The 15,000-nt window shown below is 52.3% G+C and overlaps 1 protein-coding gene across 1 annotated transcript in view; it reads right to left on the bottom strand.

Annotated features, from left to right (window-relative positions):
- camkmt (calmodulin-lysine N-methyltransferase) overlaps positions 1–15,000 on the bottom strand; it is a 190,281-nt gene that overhangs the window by 80,840 nt on the left and 94,441 nt on the right. Inside the window, exon 4 of the mRNA XM_046357337.1 lies at positions 432–492. Within this exon, the coding sequence (XP_046213293.1) occupies positions 432–492 (61 nt within the window). The remainder of the gene's footprint in view (positions 1–431; positions 493–15,000) is intronic.

Below are 15,000 nucleotides of genomic sequence, written 5' to 3'. Positions count from 1 at the left end.
CTTTCTTGCTGAGTGGCTGATAACAGGGAGATTGTCACTCTGTCTATCTGGCTGACAAACACACAACTCTATCTCGTGCACACACAAAAAACACACACAGCCAGGGGCTTGCACCCTGGTCTTCCTCCCTCCCTGAGTGTTGCGGTCCAGCCGACCTTCAGCGCAGCGCCCTGATCAATATCCCTCTCTTCCTCTCCTCCTGCCTCTTGAATGTAAAAACAGGAAATCAAAGGGTTGTGTACTGCCTTGAGTGCAAATCAAACATCCCACACACCTTTCAACTCGCCTAACGCAGTGCAGGAGCCTAACGCAGTGCAGGAGCCTAACGCAGTGCAGGAGCCTGAGCCCACAATCTATTCTGCATTGTAATGCCTGCCTGGCAGGGACAGACTGGGGAGACAGAGGTCAGGGACCAGTCCAGAACCACTCACCTGAACATGTGGCGTTTCTTGAGGCAGTAGTGGGCCATCACCTCCTCAGAGGGCCATACACCTGGGAAAAACAACAGAGGACAACATGAAGACATACAACTATTGACTGGCATTATCTATTCACTCTCAGTCCACCACTACCATCAAAACCACAGGTACGGAACTCAATCATTTGAATGTTTACCGTACATAACCATGTACATGTCCATTTCAAAAGCTCCAACCAGGGGTCAACTAGCCAATACAACCAAACAAACAACCGCTATAGCTACACCAGAGAACTCCTCAACATGGAGCATCCTTACAACCATCTGTCTGTTTCAACTACAGCAACACATAATAAAGCCTGTCTCCTCACGGTGTAGACCAAGTGTGTGTGCGTGTGTGTGGTGTTTTCTGAAAGCCTTCCACAGAGCTCCCACCTTGCCTGTGATACAAGCATCCCCTGTCTATCTGTCTCCCCCCTCCTCACTATGGCTCCTTAGACTTGTAAGCTGGGCAAATGTGTGTGTGTGGAGAGAGGGGGTCCGGTGGGCGATAATCACCAGGAGTGAGCCGGTCTGCCTGGCTTATCACCCACTACCAGCCTGCTCCTTCTGTTAGGTACAGAAAGTGCCATGAAGCTGCTATTGTCTCACACACACACACACACACACACACACACACACACACACACACACACACACACACACACACACACACACACACACACACACACACACACACACACACACACACACACACACACACACACACACACACAAGGGAGAGAGAGAAGGAGACAGACACACACTTCCTTGGCAGTGAAAGAAGTAAACACTAATTTGAATAAAACTTCAGCCTTAGCAGCTGGCTTTGATGGGAAGGCTGAGGCTCTGCTCAGCTCTGGTTGACTTTCTTTGTGTGTGTGTGTGTGTATGTGTGTGTGTTCGTCTTGCAGACGAGAGGTAGCAGAGAGAGAATGTGTTCTCGAAAGAGAAACAGAGAGAGAGAGAGAGAGAGAGAGAGAGAGAGAGAGAGAGAGAGAGAGAGAGAGAGAGAGAGAGAGAGAAAAGGCAGTCGATATAATAAGCGGCTTACAGGCAGCCTCTCTCTACCTCTCAGGGCCGACACAGCTCATCTCTCCCTGCACCGGCGGCCCAAAGATTAGCTCAACCAAGGAGGATTTAATAATGCCTATTGATAAAACGTCCAAATATTCCTCTCCTATTAAAAACAGGCCTGCTCACTCCTCACCCCGCAAATACACTCTGCTGGTCTCCTGATGAACCCGTTGACAGCCAGAGACGCTACCAGGCGCCTGTATCACGCCACTTTAAAAGCGTAAGAGGCCAACCTGAAGCAGCGTATGGTATTTTAAATGTTTTCTCTGGTAGTCTGGTACTCTATAGAACATTTTCAAGGCTCATGATGAAGTTTACAGTGTTTAACTAACAGTGTGGCCTTCCTGAGTGGGGTTGGACAGCGTGGTGTGTGGGGTTGGACAGCGTGGTGTGTGGGGTTGGACAGCGTGGTGTGTGGGGTTGGACAGCGTGGTGTGTGGGGTTGGACAGCGTGGTGTGTGTGGTGTGTGGGGTTGGACAGCGTGGTGTGTGGGGTTGGACAGCGTGGTGTGTGGGGTTGGACAGCGTGGCGTGTGGGGTTGGACAGCGTGGCGTGTGGGGTTGGACAGCGTGGCGTGTGGGGTTGGACAGCGTGGCGTGTGGGGTTGGACAGCGTGGCGTGTGGGGTTGGACAGCGTGGCGTGTGGGGTTGGACAGCGTGGCGTGTGGGGTTGGACAGCGTGGTGTGTGGGGTTGGACAGCGTGGGGTGTGGGGTTGGACAGCGTGGGGTGTGGGGTTGGACAGCGTGGGGTGTGGGGTTGGACAGCGTGGGGTGTGGGGTTGGACAGCGTGGGGTGTGGGGTTGGACAGTGTGGTGTGTGTGGTTGGACAGCGTGGGGTGTGGGGTTGGACAGCGTGGGGTGTGGGGTTGGACAGCGTGGTGTGTGGGGTTGGACAGCGTGGTGTGGGTTGGACAGCGTGGTTGGACAGCGTGGTGTGTGGGGTGTTGGACAGCGTGGTGTGGTGGTGTGTGGGGTTGGACAGCGTGGTGTGTGGGGTTGGACAGCGTGGTGTGTGGGGTTGGACAGCGTGGTGTGTGGGGTTGGACAGCGTGGTGTGTGGGGTTGGACAGCGTGGTGTGTGGGGTTGGACAGCGTGGTGTGTGGGGTTGGACAGTGGGGTGTGGTGTGTGTGGGGTTGGACAGTGTGGTGTGTGGGGTTGGACAGCGTGGTGTGTGGGGTTGGACAGTGGGGTGTGGTGTGTGTGGGGTTGGACAGTGTGGTGTGTGGGGTTGGACAGTGTGGTGTGTGGGGTTGGACAGTGTGGTGTGTGGGGTTGGACAGTGTGGTGTGTGGGGTTGGACAGTGTGGTGTGTGGGGTTGGACAGTGTGGTGTGTGGGGTTGGACAGTGTGGTGTGTGGGGTTGGACAGTGTGGTGTGTGGGGTTGGACAGTGTGGTGTGTGGGGTTGGACAGTGTGGTGTGTGGGGTTGGACAGTGTGGTGTGTGGGGTTGGACAGTGTGGTGTGTGGGGTTGGACAGTGTGGTGTGTGGGGTTGGACAGCGTGGTGTGTGGGGTTGGACAGTGGGGTGTTTGGGGTTGGACATTGTGGTGTGTGTGGTTGGACAGTGTGGTGTGTGTGGTTGGACAGTGTGGTGTGTGGGGTTGGACAGCGTGGTGTGTGGGGTTGGACAGTGTGGTGTGGTGTGTGTGGGGATGGACAGTGTCAAAATCAAATCAAATCCAATTTTATTTGTCACATACACATGGTTAGCAGATGTTAATGCGAGTGTAGCGAAATGCTTGTGCTTCTAGTCTAATCAACAAGTAATCTAACTAATCTAACTAACAATTCCAAAACCGCTGTCTTATACACAGTGTAAGGGGATAAAGAATATATACATAAGGATATATGAATGAGTGATGGTACAGGGCAGCATACAGTAGATGGTATCGAGTACAGTATATACATATGAGATGAGTATGTAGACAAAGTAAACAAAGTGGCATAGTTAAAGTGGCTAGCGATACATGTATTACATAAGGATGCAGTCGATGATATAGAGTACAGTATATACGTATGCATATGAGATGAATAATGTAGGGTAAGTAACATTATATAAGGTAGCATTGTTTAAAGTGGCTAGTGATATATTTACATAATTTCCCATCAATTCCAATTATTACATAGGCTGGAGTTGGGTCAGTGTCAATGACAGTGTGTTGGCAGCAGCCACTCAATGTTAGTGGTGGCTGTTTAACTGTCTGATGGCCTTGAGATAGAAGCTGTTTTTCAGTCTCTCGGTCCCAGCTTTGATGCACCTGTACTGACCTCACCTTCTGGATGATAGCGGGGTGAACAGGCAGTGGATCGGGTGGTTGATGTCCTTGATGATCTTTATGGCCTTTCTGTAACATCGGGTGGTGTAGGTGTCCTGGAGGGCAGGTAGTTTGCCCCCGGTGATGCGTTGTGCAGACCTCACTACCCTCTGGAGAGCCTTACGGTTGAGGGCGGAGCAGTTGCCGTACCAGGCGGTGATACAGCCCGCCAGGATGCTCTTGATTGTGCATCTGTAGAAGTTTGTGAGTGCTTTTGGTGACAAGCCGAATTTCTTCAGCCTCCTGAGGTTGAATCAAAATCAAATCAAATCAAATTTATTTATATAGCCCTCCGTACATCAGCTGATATCTCAAAGTGCTGTACAGAAACCCAGCCTAAAACCCCAAACAGCAAACAATGCAGGTGTAAAAGCACGGTGGCTAGGAAAAACTCCCTAGAAAGGCCAAAACCTAGGAAGAAACCTAGAGAGGAACCGGGCTATGTGGGGAGGCGCTGCTGCGCCTTCTTCACGACGCTGCGCCTTCTTCACGACGCTGTCAGTGTGAGTGGACCAATTCAGTTTGTCTGTGATATGTATGCCGAGGAACTTAAAACTTGCTACCCTCTCCACTACTGTTCCATCGATGTGGATAGGGGGGTGTTCCCTCTGCTGTTTCCTGAAGTCCACAATCATCTCCTTAGTTTTGTTGACGTTGAGTGTGAGGTTATTCTCCTGACACCACACTCCGAGGGCCCTCACCTCCTCCCTGTAGGCCGTCTCGTCGTTGTTGGTAATCAAGCCTACCACTGTTGTGTCGTCCGCAAACTTGATGATTGAGTTGGAGGCGTGCGTGGCCACGCAGTCGTGGGTGAACAGGGAGTACAGGAGAGTGCTCAGAATGCACCCTTTTGGGGCCCCCGTGTTGAGGATCAGCGGGGAGGAGATGTTGTTGCCTACCCTCACCACCTGGGGGCGGCCCGTCAGGAAGTCCAGTACCCAGTTGCACAGGGCGGGGTCGAGACCCAGGGTCTCGAGCTTGATGACGAGCTTGGAGGGTACTATGGTGTTGAATGCCGAGCTGTAGTCGATGAACAGCATTCTCACATAGGTATTCCTCTTGTGGTGTGTGGGGTTGGACAGTGTGGTGTGTGGGGTTGGACAGTGTGGTGTGTGGGGTTGGACAGCGTGGTGTGTGGGGTTGGACAGCGTGGTGTGTGGGGTTGGACAGTGTGGTGTGTGTGTGGTAGGACAGCGTGGTGTGTGGGGTTGGACAGCGTGGTGTGTGTATGGTAGGACAGTGTGGTGTGTGTCTGGTTGGACAGCGTGGTGTGTGTCTGGTTGGACAGCGTGATGTGTGGGGTTGGACAGCGTGGTGTGTGGGGTTGGACAGCGTGGTGTGTGGGGTTGGACAGCGTGGTGTGTGGGGTTGGACAGCGTGGTGTGTGTGTGGGGTTGGACAGCGTGGTGTGTGTGTGTGGTTGGACAGTGTGGTGTGTGTGTGTGGTTGGACAGTGTGGTGTGTGTGTGTGGTTGGACAGTGTGGTGTGTGTGTGGTTGGACAGTGTGGTGTGTGTGTGGTTGGACAGTGTGGTGTGTGTGTGGTTGGACAGTGTGGTGTGTGTGTGGTTGGACAGTGTGGTGTGTGTGTGGTTGGACAGTGTGGTGTGTGTGTGGTTGGACAGCGTGGTGTGTGGGGTTGGACAGCATGGTGTGTGTGTGGTAGGACAGTGTGGTGTGTGTCTGGTTGGACAGCGTGGTGTGTGTCTGGTTGGACAGCGTGGTGTGTGGGGTTGGACAGCGTGGTTGGACAGCGTGGTGTGTGGGGTTGGACAGCGTGGTGTGTGTGTGGGGGTTGGACAGCGTGGTGTGTGTCTGGTTGGACAGTGTGGTGTGTGTTGGACAGTGGTTGGACAGTGTGGTGTGTGTGTGGTTGGACAGTGTGGTTGGACAGTGTGGTGTGTGTGTGTTGGACAGTGTGGTGTGTGTGGTGGTTGGACAGTGTGGTGTGTGTGTGGTTGGACAGTGTGGTGTGTGTGTGGTTGGACAGTGTGGTGTGTGTCTGGTTGGACAGTGTGGTGTGTGTGGGTTGGACAGTGTGGTGTGTGTGGGTTGGACAGTGTGGTGTGTGGGGTTGGACAGTGTGGTGTGTGTGTGGTTGGACAGTGTGGTGTGTGTGGGTTGGACAGCGTGGTGTGCGTGTGTGGTGTGGTTGGTTGGACAGTGTGGTGTGTGTCTGGTTGGACAGCGTGATGTGGACAGTGTGTGTGTTGGACAGCGTGTGTGTGGGGTTGGACAGTGTGTGGGGTTGGACAGCGTGGTGTGTGGTTGGACAGTGTGGTGTGTGTGTGGTTGGACAGTGTGGTGTGTGTGTGGTTGGACAGTGTGGTGTGTGTGTGTGGTTGGACAGTGTGGTGTGTGTGTGGTTGGACAGTGTGGTGTGTGTGTGGTTGGACAGTGTGGTGTGTGTGTGGTTGGACAGTGTGGTGTGTGTGTGGTTGGACAGTGTGGTGTGTGTGTGGTTGGACAGTGTGGTGTGTGTGTGGTTGGACAGTGTGGTGTGTGTGTGGTTGGACAGCGTGGTGTGTGGGGTTGGACAGCATGGTGTGTGTGTGGTAGGACAGTGTGGTGTGTGTCTGGTTGGACAGCGTGGTGTGTGGGGTTGGACAGCGTGGTTGGACAGCGTGGTGTGTGGGGTTGGACAGCGTGGTGTGTGGGGTTGGACAGCGTGGTGTGTGTGTGGGGTTGGACAGTGTGGTGTGTGTGTGTGGTTGGACTGTGTGGTGTGTGTGTGGTTGGACAGTGTGGTGTGTGTGTGGTTGGACAGTGTGGTGTGTGTGTGGTTGGACAGTGTGGTGTGTGTGTGGTTGGACAGTGTGGTGTGTGTGTGGTTGGACAGTGTGGTGTGTGTGTGTGGTTGGACAGTGTGGTGTGTGTGTGTGGTTGGACAGTGTGGTGTGTGTGTGGTTGGACAGTGTGGTGTGTGTGTGGTTGGACAGTGTGGTGTGTGTGTGTGGTTGGACAGTGTGGTGTGTGTGTGGTTGGACAGTGTGGTGTGTGTGTGGTTGGACAGTGTGGTGTGTGTCTGGTTGGACAGTGTGGTGTGTGTCTGGTTGGACAGCGTGGTGTGTGGTGTTGGACAGCGTGGGGGTTGGACAGCGTGGTGTGTGTGTGGGTTGGACAGTGGTGTGTGTGTGGGGTTGGACAGTGTGGTGTGTGTGTGGGGTTGGACAGTGTGGTGTGTGTGTGGTTGGACAGTGTGGTGTGTGTGTGGTTGGACAGTGTGGTGTGTGTGTGGTTGGACAGTGTGGTGTGTGTGTGGTTGGACAGTGTGGTGTGTGTCTGGTTGGACAGTGTGGTGTGTGTGTGGTTGGACAGTGTGGTGTGTGTGTGGTTGGACAGTGTGGTGTGTGTGTGGTTGGACAGTGTGGTGTGTGTGTGGTTGGACAGTGTGGTGTGTGGGGGTTGGACAGTGTGGTGTGTGTGTGTGGTTGGACAGTGTGGTGTGTGTGTGGTTGGACAGTGTGGTGTGTGTGTGTGGTTGGACAGTGTGGTGTGTGTGTGGTTGGACAGTGTGGTGTGTGTGTGGTTGGACAGTTGGTGTGTGTCTGGTTGGACAGTGTGGTGTGCGTGTGGTTGGACAGTGTGGTGTGTGTGTGGTTGGACAGTGGTGTGTGTGGTGTGTGGTTGGACAGTGTGGTGTGTGTGGTTGGACAGCGTGGTGTGTGGGGTTGGACAGCGTGGTGTGTGGGGTTGGACAGCGTGGTAGGACAGTGTGGTGTGTGTTGGACAGCGTGGTGTGTGTGTGTGGTTGGACAGCATGGTGTGTGTGTGGTACAGCGTGGTGTGTGTCTGGTTGGACAGCGTGGTGTGTGGGGTTGGACAGCGTGGTTGGACAGCGTGGTGTGTGGGGTTGGACAGCGTGGTGTGTGGGGTTGGACAGCGTGGTGTGTGGGGTTGGACAGCGTGGTGTGTGTGTGGGGTTGGACAGTGTGGTGTGTGTGTGTGGTTGGACTGTGTGGTGTGTGTGTGTGGTTGGACAGTGTGGTGTGTGTGTGGTTGGACAGTGTGGTGTGTGTGTGGTTGGACAGTGTGGTGTGTGTGTGGTTGGACAGTGTGGTGTGTGTGTGGTTGGACAGTGTGGTGTGTGTGTGTGGTTGGACAGTGTGGTGTGTGTGTGTGGTTGGACAGTGTGGTGTGTGTGTGTGGTTGGACAGTGTGGTGTGTGTGTGTGTTGGACAGTGTGGTGTGTGTGTGGTTGGACAGTGTGGTGTGTGTGTGGTTGGACAGTGTGGTGTGTGTGTGGTTGGACAGTGTGGTGTGTGTGTGGTTGGACAGTGTGGTGTGTGTGTGGTTGGACAGTGTGGTGTGTGTGTGGTTGGACAGTGTGGTGTGTGTGTGGTTGGACAGTGTGGTGTGTGTCTGGTTGGACAGTGTGGTGTGTGTGTGTGGTTGGACAGTGTGGTGTGTGTGTGGTTGGACAGTGTGGTGTGTGTGTGGTTGGACAGTGTGGTGTGTGTGTGGTTGGACAGTGTGGTGTGTGTCTGGTTGGACAGTGTGGTGTGTGTCTGGTTGGACAGTGTGGTGTGTGTGTGTGGTTGGACAGTGTGGTGTGTGTGTGTGGTTGGACAGTGTGGTGTGTGTGTGTGGTTGGACAGTGTGGTGTGTGTGTGTGGTTGGACAGTGTGGTGTGTGTGTCTGGTTGGACAGTGTGGTGTGTGTCTGGTTGGACAGTGTGGTGTGTGTGTCTGGTTGGACAGTGTGGTGTGTGTGTGGTTGGACAGTGTGGTGTGTGTGTGTGGTTGGACAGTGTGGTGTGTGTGTGTGGTTGGACAGTGTGGTGTGTGAGTGAGACAAGTAGAAAAGCTTTGATTGAGACATTAATAAAGCATATGTGGAATCTGATGACTGATCCTTCATTCCAATAACACTAACAGCTGTGGGAGATAGGTAGAGGGGATAGTGTGTGTGTAGCCTATCCTGGGGGAAGAGAACACAGACTCCCCTAGTGTGTGTGTGTGTCTCTGTGTGTCTCTCTGTGTGTGTGTGTGTGTGTGTGTGTGTGTGTGTGTGTGTGTGTGTGTGTGTGTGTGTGTGTGTGTGTGTGTGTGTGTGTGTGTGTGTGTGTGTGTGTGTGTGTGTGTGTGTGTGTGTGTGTGTGTGTGTGTGTGTGTGTGTGTGTGTGTGTGTGTGTGCACGTGTGCATGTGAGTTTGCGCATGTGTTTTCCAGGTCGAGATGCACTCGGGGAAATGAGCGGATCATGAGGCGAGACCAGATTACTCTCTTCCCGAGGATAATGAAATCATTTCTCACCTTCAATTACCAGATGAGAAAAGAAGCTGCAGGGGTTTTGAGTCTGCCTTGGCTTGGCCTGTAGGCAGGATAAACTCTTCCTCCACCACATTTGGCCCCCAAACCCCCCCCCACAACACTTCTCTCTCTTTATTTGTAGCATTAAATGACCAACGCTGTAAGATGCATTAGGAGACCTGAGCATATGAGGGAAGTCATTCAGCAGCATGTCCCACTGCAGATCATCACTGAATTACAGGCATTACTAGGACTTAGCCTATTATGTGTGGCACAGAGGTTCCAGGAAAGATCAGCTCATCCACCGCCCACCCTGTGGTCAGGATACAGCCTAGACCCAACATCTACTGAAGAGTATAGAGAGGCACAGGACTCATTGTCACGCCTGATGTAGGTGTGTTACACAAACGGCCTAGAGAAGACTAGGACATCTTAAACAGAGGTGAAGGTAGACACACACACACACACGCACTCTCACACAGGCGTTCTGAGGACTAGAACAGCTTTCTGTCAGTAGGCCTGGGCTTAGTAAACAGTATAATTGTTCACATTTGATTTATTAGACAGTTACCACACAGGCTAACCCGTCTACAAATGGTAAAGCAGACACTGTACCAGCTAGCCATGGTAACTAGCCATTCTAACCAGATGACACCAGAGACATGTATTTTACCCAACTAAGGATGTGCCAACAGACAGATTCCCCGAGCATCAAGATAGCTTTCCTCTGACTGTGTAATGGGATCCTCTTACTGTCTACTAGTACTTGGCAAATCCCCATAGATCCAATTGAAGCCACACTACCAGACATGGACAGAGCAGGGTGTACAGGGGGGTAGAGGTAAGACTGGGGTGAACTTGTGACCTCACAAACTTTGGAGCGCAGCACCGGGCTAATCCAACGGGAGTGGCCGACACTAATCACATGATCCCCAGCCCCTATAGGCACGTACATCTACTTCTGAGCTCCTCTGATAAGTTAGGTGGAATTTCAGCCATATTAATTGCTTACACTGCCCACCTATCCAGTGTCCTACAATCTAGCCGGCTTCCTTGTCTCAGAAGAATGGACTGCTTTACATCAGTGGAAATGATTAACCCTATACACTGGGGGTAAAGGTAGATGGATCACTGCTATGAAGCTGCAGGCGGTCAGATTCTAAAGACTACCTCTGTCTCTGTCCAAGCTCCCCCAGTCAGACCTCTACGCTGATCTTTTTAACAAGGAGCACGTGTTAAGGAGGAGGAGGAGGAGGGAGAGGAGAAGGAGGGAGAGGAGGAGGGAAAGGAGGGAGAGGAGGGGGTGGAAGAGGAGGAGGTGGAGAGGAGGAGGAGGAGGAGGGAAAGGAGGAGGAGGGGGAGAGGAGGAGGAGGAGGGAGAGGAAGAGGAGGAGGGAAAGGAGGGGGGAGAAGAGGGAGAGGAGGAGGAAGAGGAGGAGGGAGAGGAAGAGGAGGAGGAGGGAGGGGAGGAGGAGGAGGGAAAGGAGGGAGAGGAGGAGGAGGAGGAGGGAGAGGAGGAGGAGGGAAAGGAGGGAGAAGAGGAGGAGGGAGAGGAGGAGGAGGAGGGAGGAGAGGAGGAGGGAGAGGAGGAGGAGGAGGAGGGAGAGGAGGAGGAGAGGAGGGAGAGGAGGGAGGAGAGGAGGAGGAGAGGAGGAGGAGGGGGAGAGGAGGAGGAGGAGGAGGGAGAGGAGGAGGAGGAGGGAGAGGAGGGGGAGGAGGAGGGGGGAGAGGAGGAGGGGGAGGGGGAGGGAGAGGAGGAAGGAGAGGAGGAGGGAGAGGGAGAGGAGGAGGGGAGGGAGAGGAGGGGAGGGGGAGGGAGAGGAGGAGGGGGAGAGGAGGAGGAGGGAGGAGGAGGAGGGGGAGAGGAGGAGGAGGAGGAGGAGGGAGAGGAGGAGGGGGAGAGGAGGAGGAGGAGGAGGGAGAGGAGGAGGAGGGAGAGGAGGAGGGAGGGAGAGGAGGAGGAGGGAGAGGAGGAGGGGGAGAGGAGGAGGAGGAGGAGGGAGAGGAGGAGGGGGAGAGGAGGGGGAGGAGGGAGAGAGGAGGAGGGAGAGGAGGAGGAGGGGGAGGGAGAGGAGGAGGGGGAGGGAGAGGAGGAGGGGGAGAGGAGGAGGAGGAGGAGAGGGGAGGAGGAGGAGGGGAGAGGGAGGAGGAGGGAGAGGAGAGGAGGAGGGAGAGGAGGAGGAGGGAGAGGAGGAGGAGGGAGAGGAGGGAGGAGAGGAGGAGGGGGAGAGGAGGAGGAGGAGGAGGGAGAGGAGGAGGGGGAGAGGAGGGGGAGGAGGGAGAGAGGAGGAAAAAACATCAACGAGCGGGGTAGAGCGTACACCCCCACCCTCAGGTTATCAGTCCCAGACAACGTCTGTAACCGTAGCAGCCAGCTAACCATCCGGCCAACCCAGTCCAGCCCGGCGGAGCTTTCTCCAGATGATCTCCACATTAACTGAGGACTCAGATAATTCTTAAGCCTCCTCCATTTCAGATCCAATAACGGATAAGAGCGCATTTCGGCATGATCAACTGGCAATCTGTCCCCTCACACCTCCAGTTTACTGCTCCTCAGGATTACTGCAGTACGGGGGGTGGAAGAGTTTACAAGGGTGGAGAGTGTGTGAGTTGGAGGGGGGGTCTGTCTAGTTTGGACTGGGACAGAGGGAGGAGCAGATAAAAGGAGTGATAGCACCAATCAACATTTAACTCATCATGTTACAATCTGCATTATAACATACAAATATAAAACCAGCAAGATCCTATACTACACACATCTATAAGATCCTATACTACACACACATCTATAAGATCCTATACTACACACACATCTATACGATCCTATACTACACACACATCTATACGATCCTATACTACACACACATCTATACGATCCTATACTACACACACATATACGATCCTATACTATACATCCTATACACATCTCCTATACGATCCTATACTACACACACATCTATACGATCCTATACTACACACACATCTATACGATCCTATACTACACACACATCTATACGATCCTATACTACACACACATCTATACGATCCTATACTACACACACATCTATACGATCCTATACTACACACAAGTATAAGATCCTATACTATACACACATGTATAAGATCCTATACTATACACACATCTATAAGATCCTATACTACACACACATCTATAAGATCCTATAATACACACACATCTATAAGATCCGATACACACACACACATATATAAGATCCTATACTATACACACATCTATAAGCAGTAAACCTGTGATCATTCCCAGAGATCTCCGTTCTATCTGGCAGAGCCAGGAGCTCTTTGTCTGCTCTGACTGGAGACAACATGGGTGGACAGAGAGACAGAGAAACAGTCATCATCTATTTTACATTGGAATAGGGTAATTTCAATGATTTACAGTACACACACACACACACACACACACACACACACACACACACACACACACACACACACACACACACACACACACACACACACACACACACACACACACACACACACACACACACACACACACACACACACACACACACACACACACACACACACAAAAGGGAAGACACCTCTGACAGGGTAAAAAAAAATTGGTCTCGCCCAACTGCGAACGTGAGGGCATTTTTTTTAACCCTCCCTCCAAAAAAACTCCACCACACACACACAGAAAACACTGTGGCGGTCGCAGATAACACTTGCCTCCTCTCTCGGTAAACAACTTTTTGGATTACGGGCTGGTGTGGCAGGATAATGAGTGAGGCTATCTGGCTCGCCACGGCTGCATTGTCGCCTCACTCTCAGGGGCAGCGCCAAATCTTTATTCTGCTATTTATCCGCTGTTCTGATAGCTTACTTATCTGCCTTCAAATGCCAGGGCTGGAGGAATCTCATCTAGCTGCGCTGGGCGCGCGGAGGCCTCAGCCCTCTGCCCGGCCCCTGACAGTAAGTTAATAGATATATCAGAGCAGGGGCCTGGCTGCTAAGCTGAACAGATGAACAGGTGCAGGGCGTCATTGATTGATTAGCATAGGGAGAATGGCTGGGCTCCTTTTGACAACCCAAGATTAGGGCTCAGCCCAGGGCTTAAATTGCTTACCTTCCTCTGGCTAAGGAAGGCTCGGCTTTCAAAATACAGGTATGTCACCTGGACCCAACGCTGTCTACTTGGGGAATGATAATGCATATAAACAATTAAGGAGGAGAGGAGGAGAGATGGAGGCTGGAGGAGAGAGAGATGGAAAGAAAATGAGAGAAGGGGAGATAGATAGGGAGGGAGAAAAATAGATGGTGGGATGGAGAAAGAGTGGATGAATCCCTTGACTAATAGGTTATTTTAATCTATGCGCTGTTGAAAATGGTGTTTTACCAGAATAAAAGTAAGCTACCAGAGACACAACTCTCCTCTAGCTATAGGCTACCTGCTGAAAGGGGCTGGCAATAGATTTGATTTTGATTGTTCAGGTTCACCATCAGCAACAGTTTTGGTTGTTTTAAATACGTATTGTTAAGCCTTTGAGACATGGATTGTGTTTGTGTGCCATTCAGAAGAACGGGCAAAATAAAGATTTAAGTGCCTTTGAATTGGGTATGGTAGTAGGTGAAAGGTGCGCTGGTTTGTGTCAAGAACTGCAACACTGCTGGGTTTTTCACAAGCAACAGTGTCCCGTGTGTATCAAGAATAGATCACCTCCCAAAGGAGGCAACATTTCTGATTTTCTGGATTTTTGTTTTATATTCCGTCTCTCACAGTTGAAGTGTACCTATGACAAAAATTACAGACCTCTACATGCTTTGTAAGTAGGAAAACCTGCAAAATCGGCAGTGTATCAAATACTTGTTCTCCCCACTGTACATATTGAAATGTCTTGAAAGGGAAAGATGCACATCCCTACTTCTCCTGTGTCTGTCTGTCCCCTGCCTCAGTCACAACAGTGGACAGTTAGGCACATCCCTACTTCTCCTGTGTCTGTCTGTCCCCTGCCTCAGTCACAACAGTGGACAGTTAGGCACATCCCTTCTCCTGTGTCTGTCTGTCCCATCCAGTCACAACAGTGGACAGTTAGGCTCCCTACTTCTCCTGTGTCTGTCTGTCCCATGCCTCAGTCACAACAGTGGACAGTTAGGCACATCCCTACTTCTCCTGTGTCTGTCTGTCCCATGCCTCAGTCACAACAGTGGACAGTTAGGCACATCCCTACTTCTCCTGTGTCTGTCTGTCCCATGCCTCAGTCACAACAGTGGACAGTTAGGGCGTCCCTACTTCTCCTGTGTCTGTCTGTCCCATGCCTCAGTCACAACAGTGGACAGTTAGGCACATCCCTACTTCTCCTGTGTCTGTCTGTCCCATGCCTCAGTCACAACAGTGGACAGTTAGGCACATCCCTACTTCTCCTGTGTCTGTCTGTCCCATGCCTCAGTCACAACAGTGGACAGTTAGGCACATCCCTACTTATCCTGTGTCTGTCTGTCCCATGCCTCAGTCACAACAGTGGACAGTTAGGCACATCCCTACTTATCCTGTGTCTGTCTGTCCCATGCCTCAGTCACAACAGTGGACAGTTAGGCACATCCCTACTTCTCCTGTGTCTGTCTGTCCCATGCCTCAGTCACAACAGTGGACAGTTAGGCACATCCCTACTTCTCCTGTGTCTGTCTGTCCCATGCCTCAGTCACAACAGTGGACAGTTAGGCACATCCCTACTTCTCCTGTGTCTGTCTGTCCCATGCCTCAGTCACAACAGTGGACAGTTAGGCACATCCCTACTTCTCCTGTGTCTGTCTGTCCCCTGCCTCAGTCACAACAGTGGACAGTTAGGCACATCCCTACTTCTCCTGTGTCTGTCTGTCCCCTGCCTCAGTCACAACAGTGGACAGTTAGG

The sequence above is a fragment of the Oncorhynchus gorbuscha genome, linkage group LG07 (assembly GCF_021184085.1).
Source record: "Oncorhynchus gorbuscha isolate QuinsamMale2020 ecotype Even-year linkage group LG07, OgorEven_v1.0, whole genome shotgun sequence".
Taxonomy (NCBI): Eukaryota; Metazoa; Chordata; class Actinopteri; order Salmoniformes; family Salmonidae; genus Oncorhynchus; species Oncorhynchus gorbuscha.
This window is presented reverse-complemented; position numbering and strand designations above follow the sequence as displayed.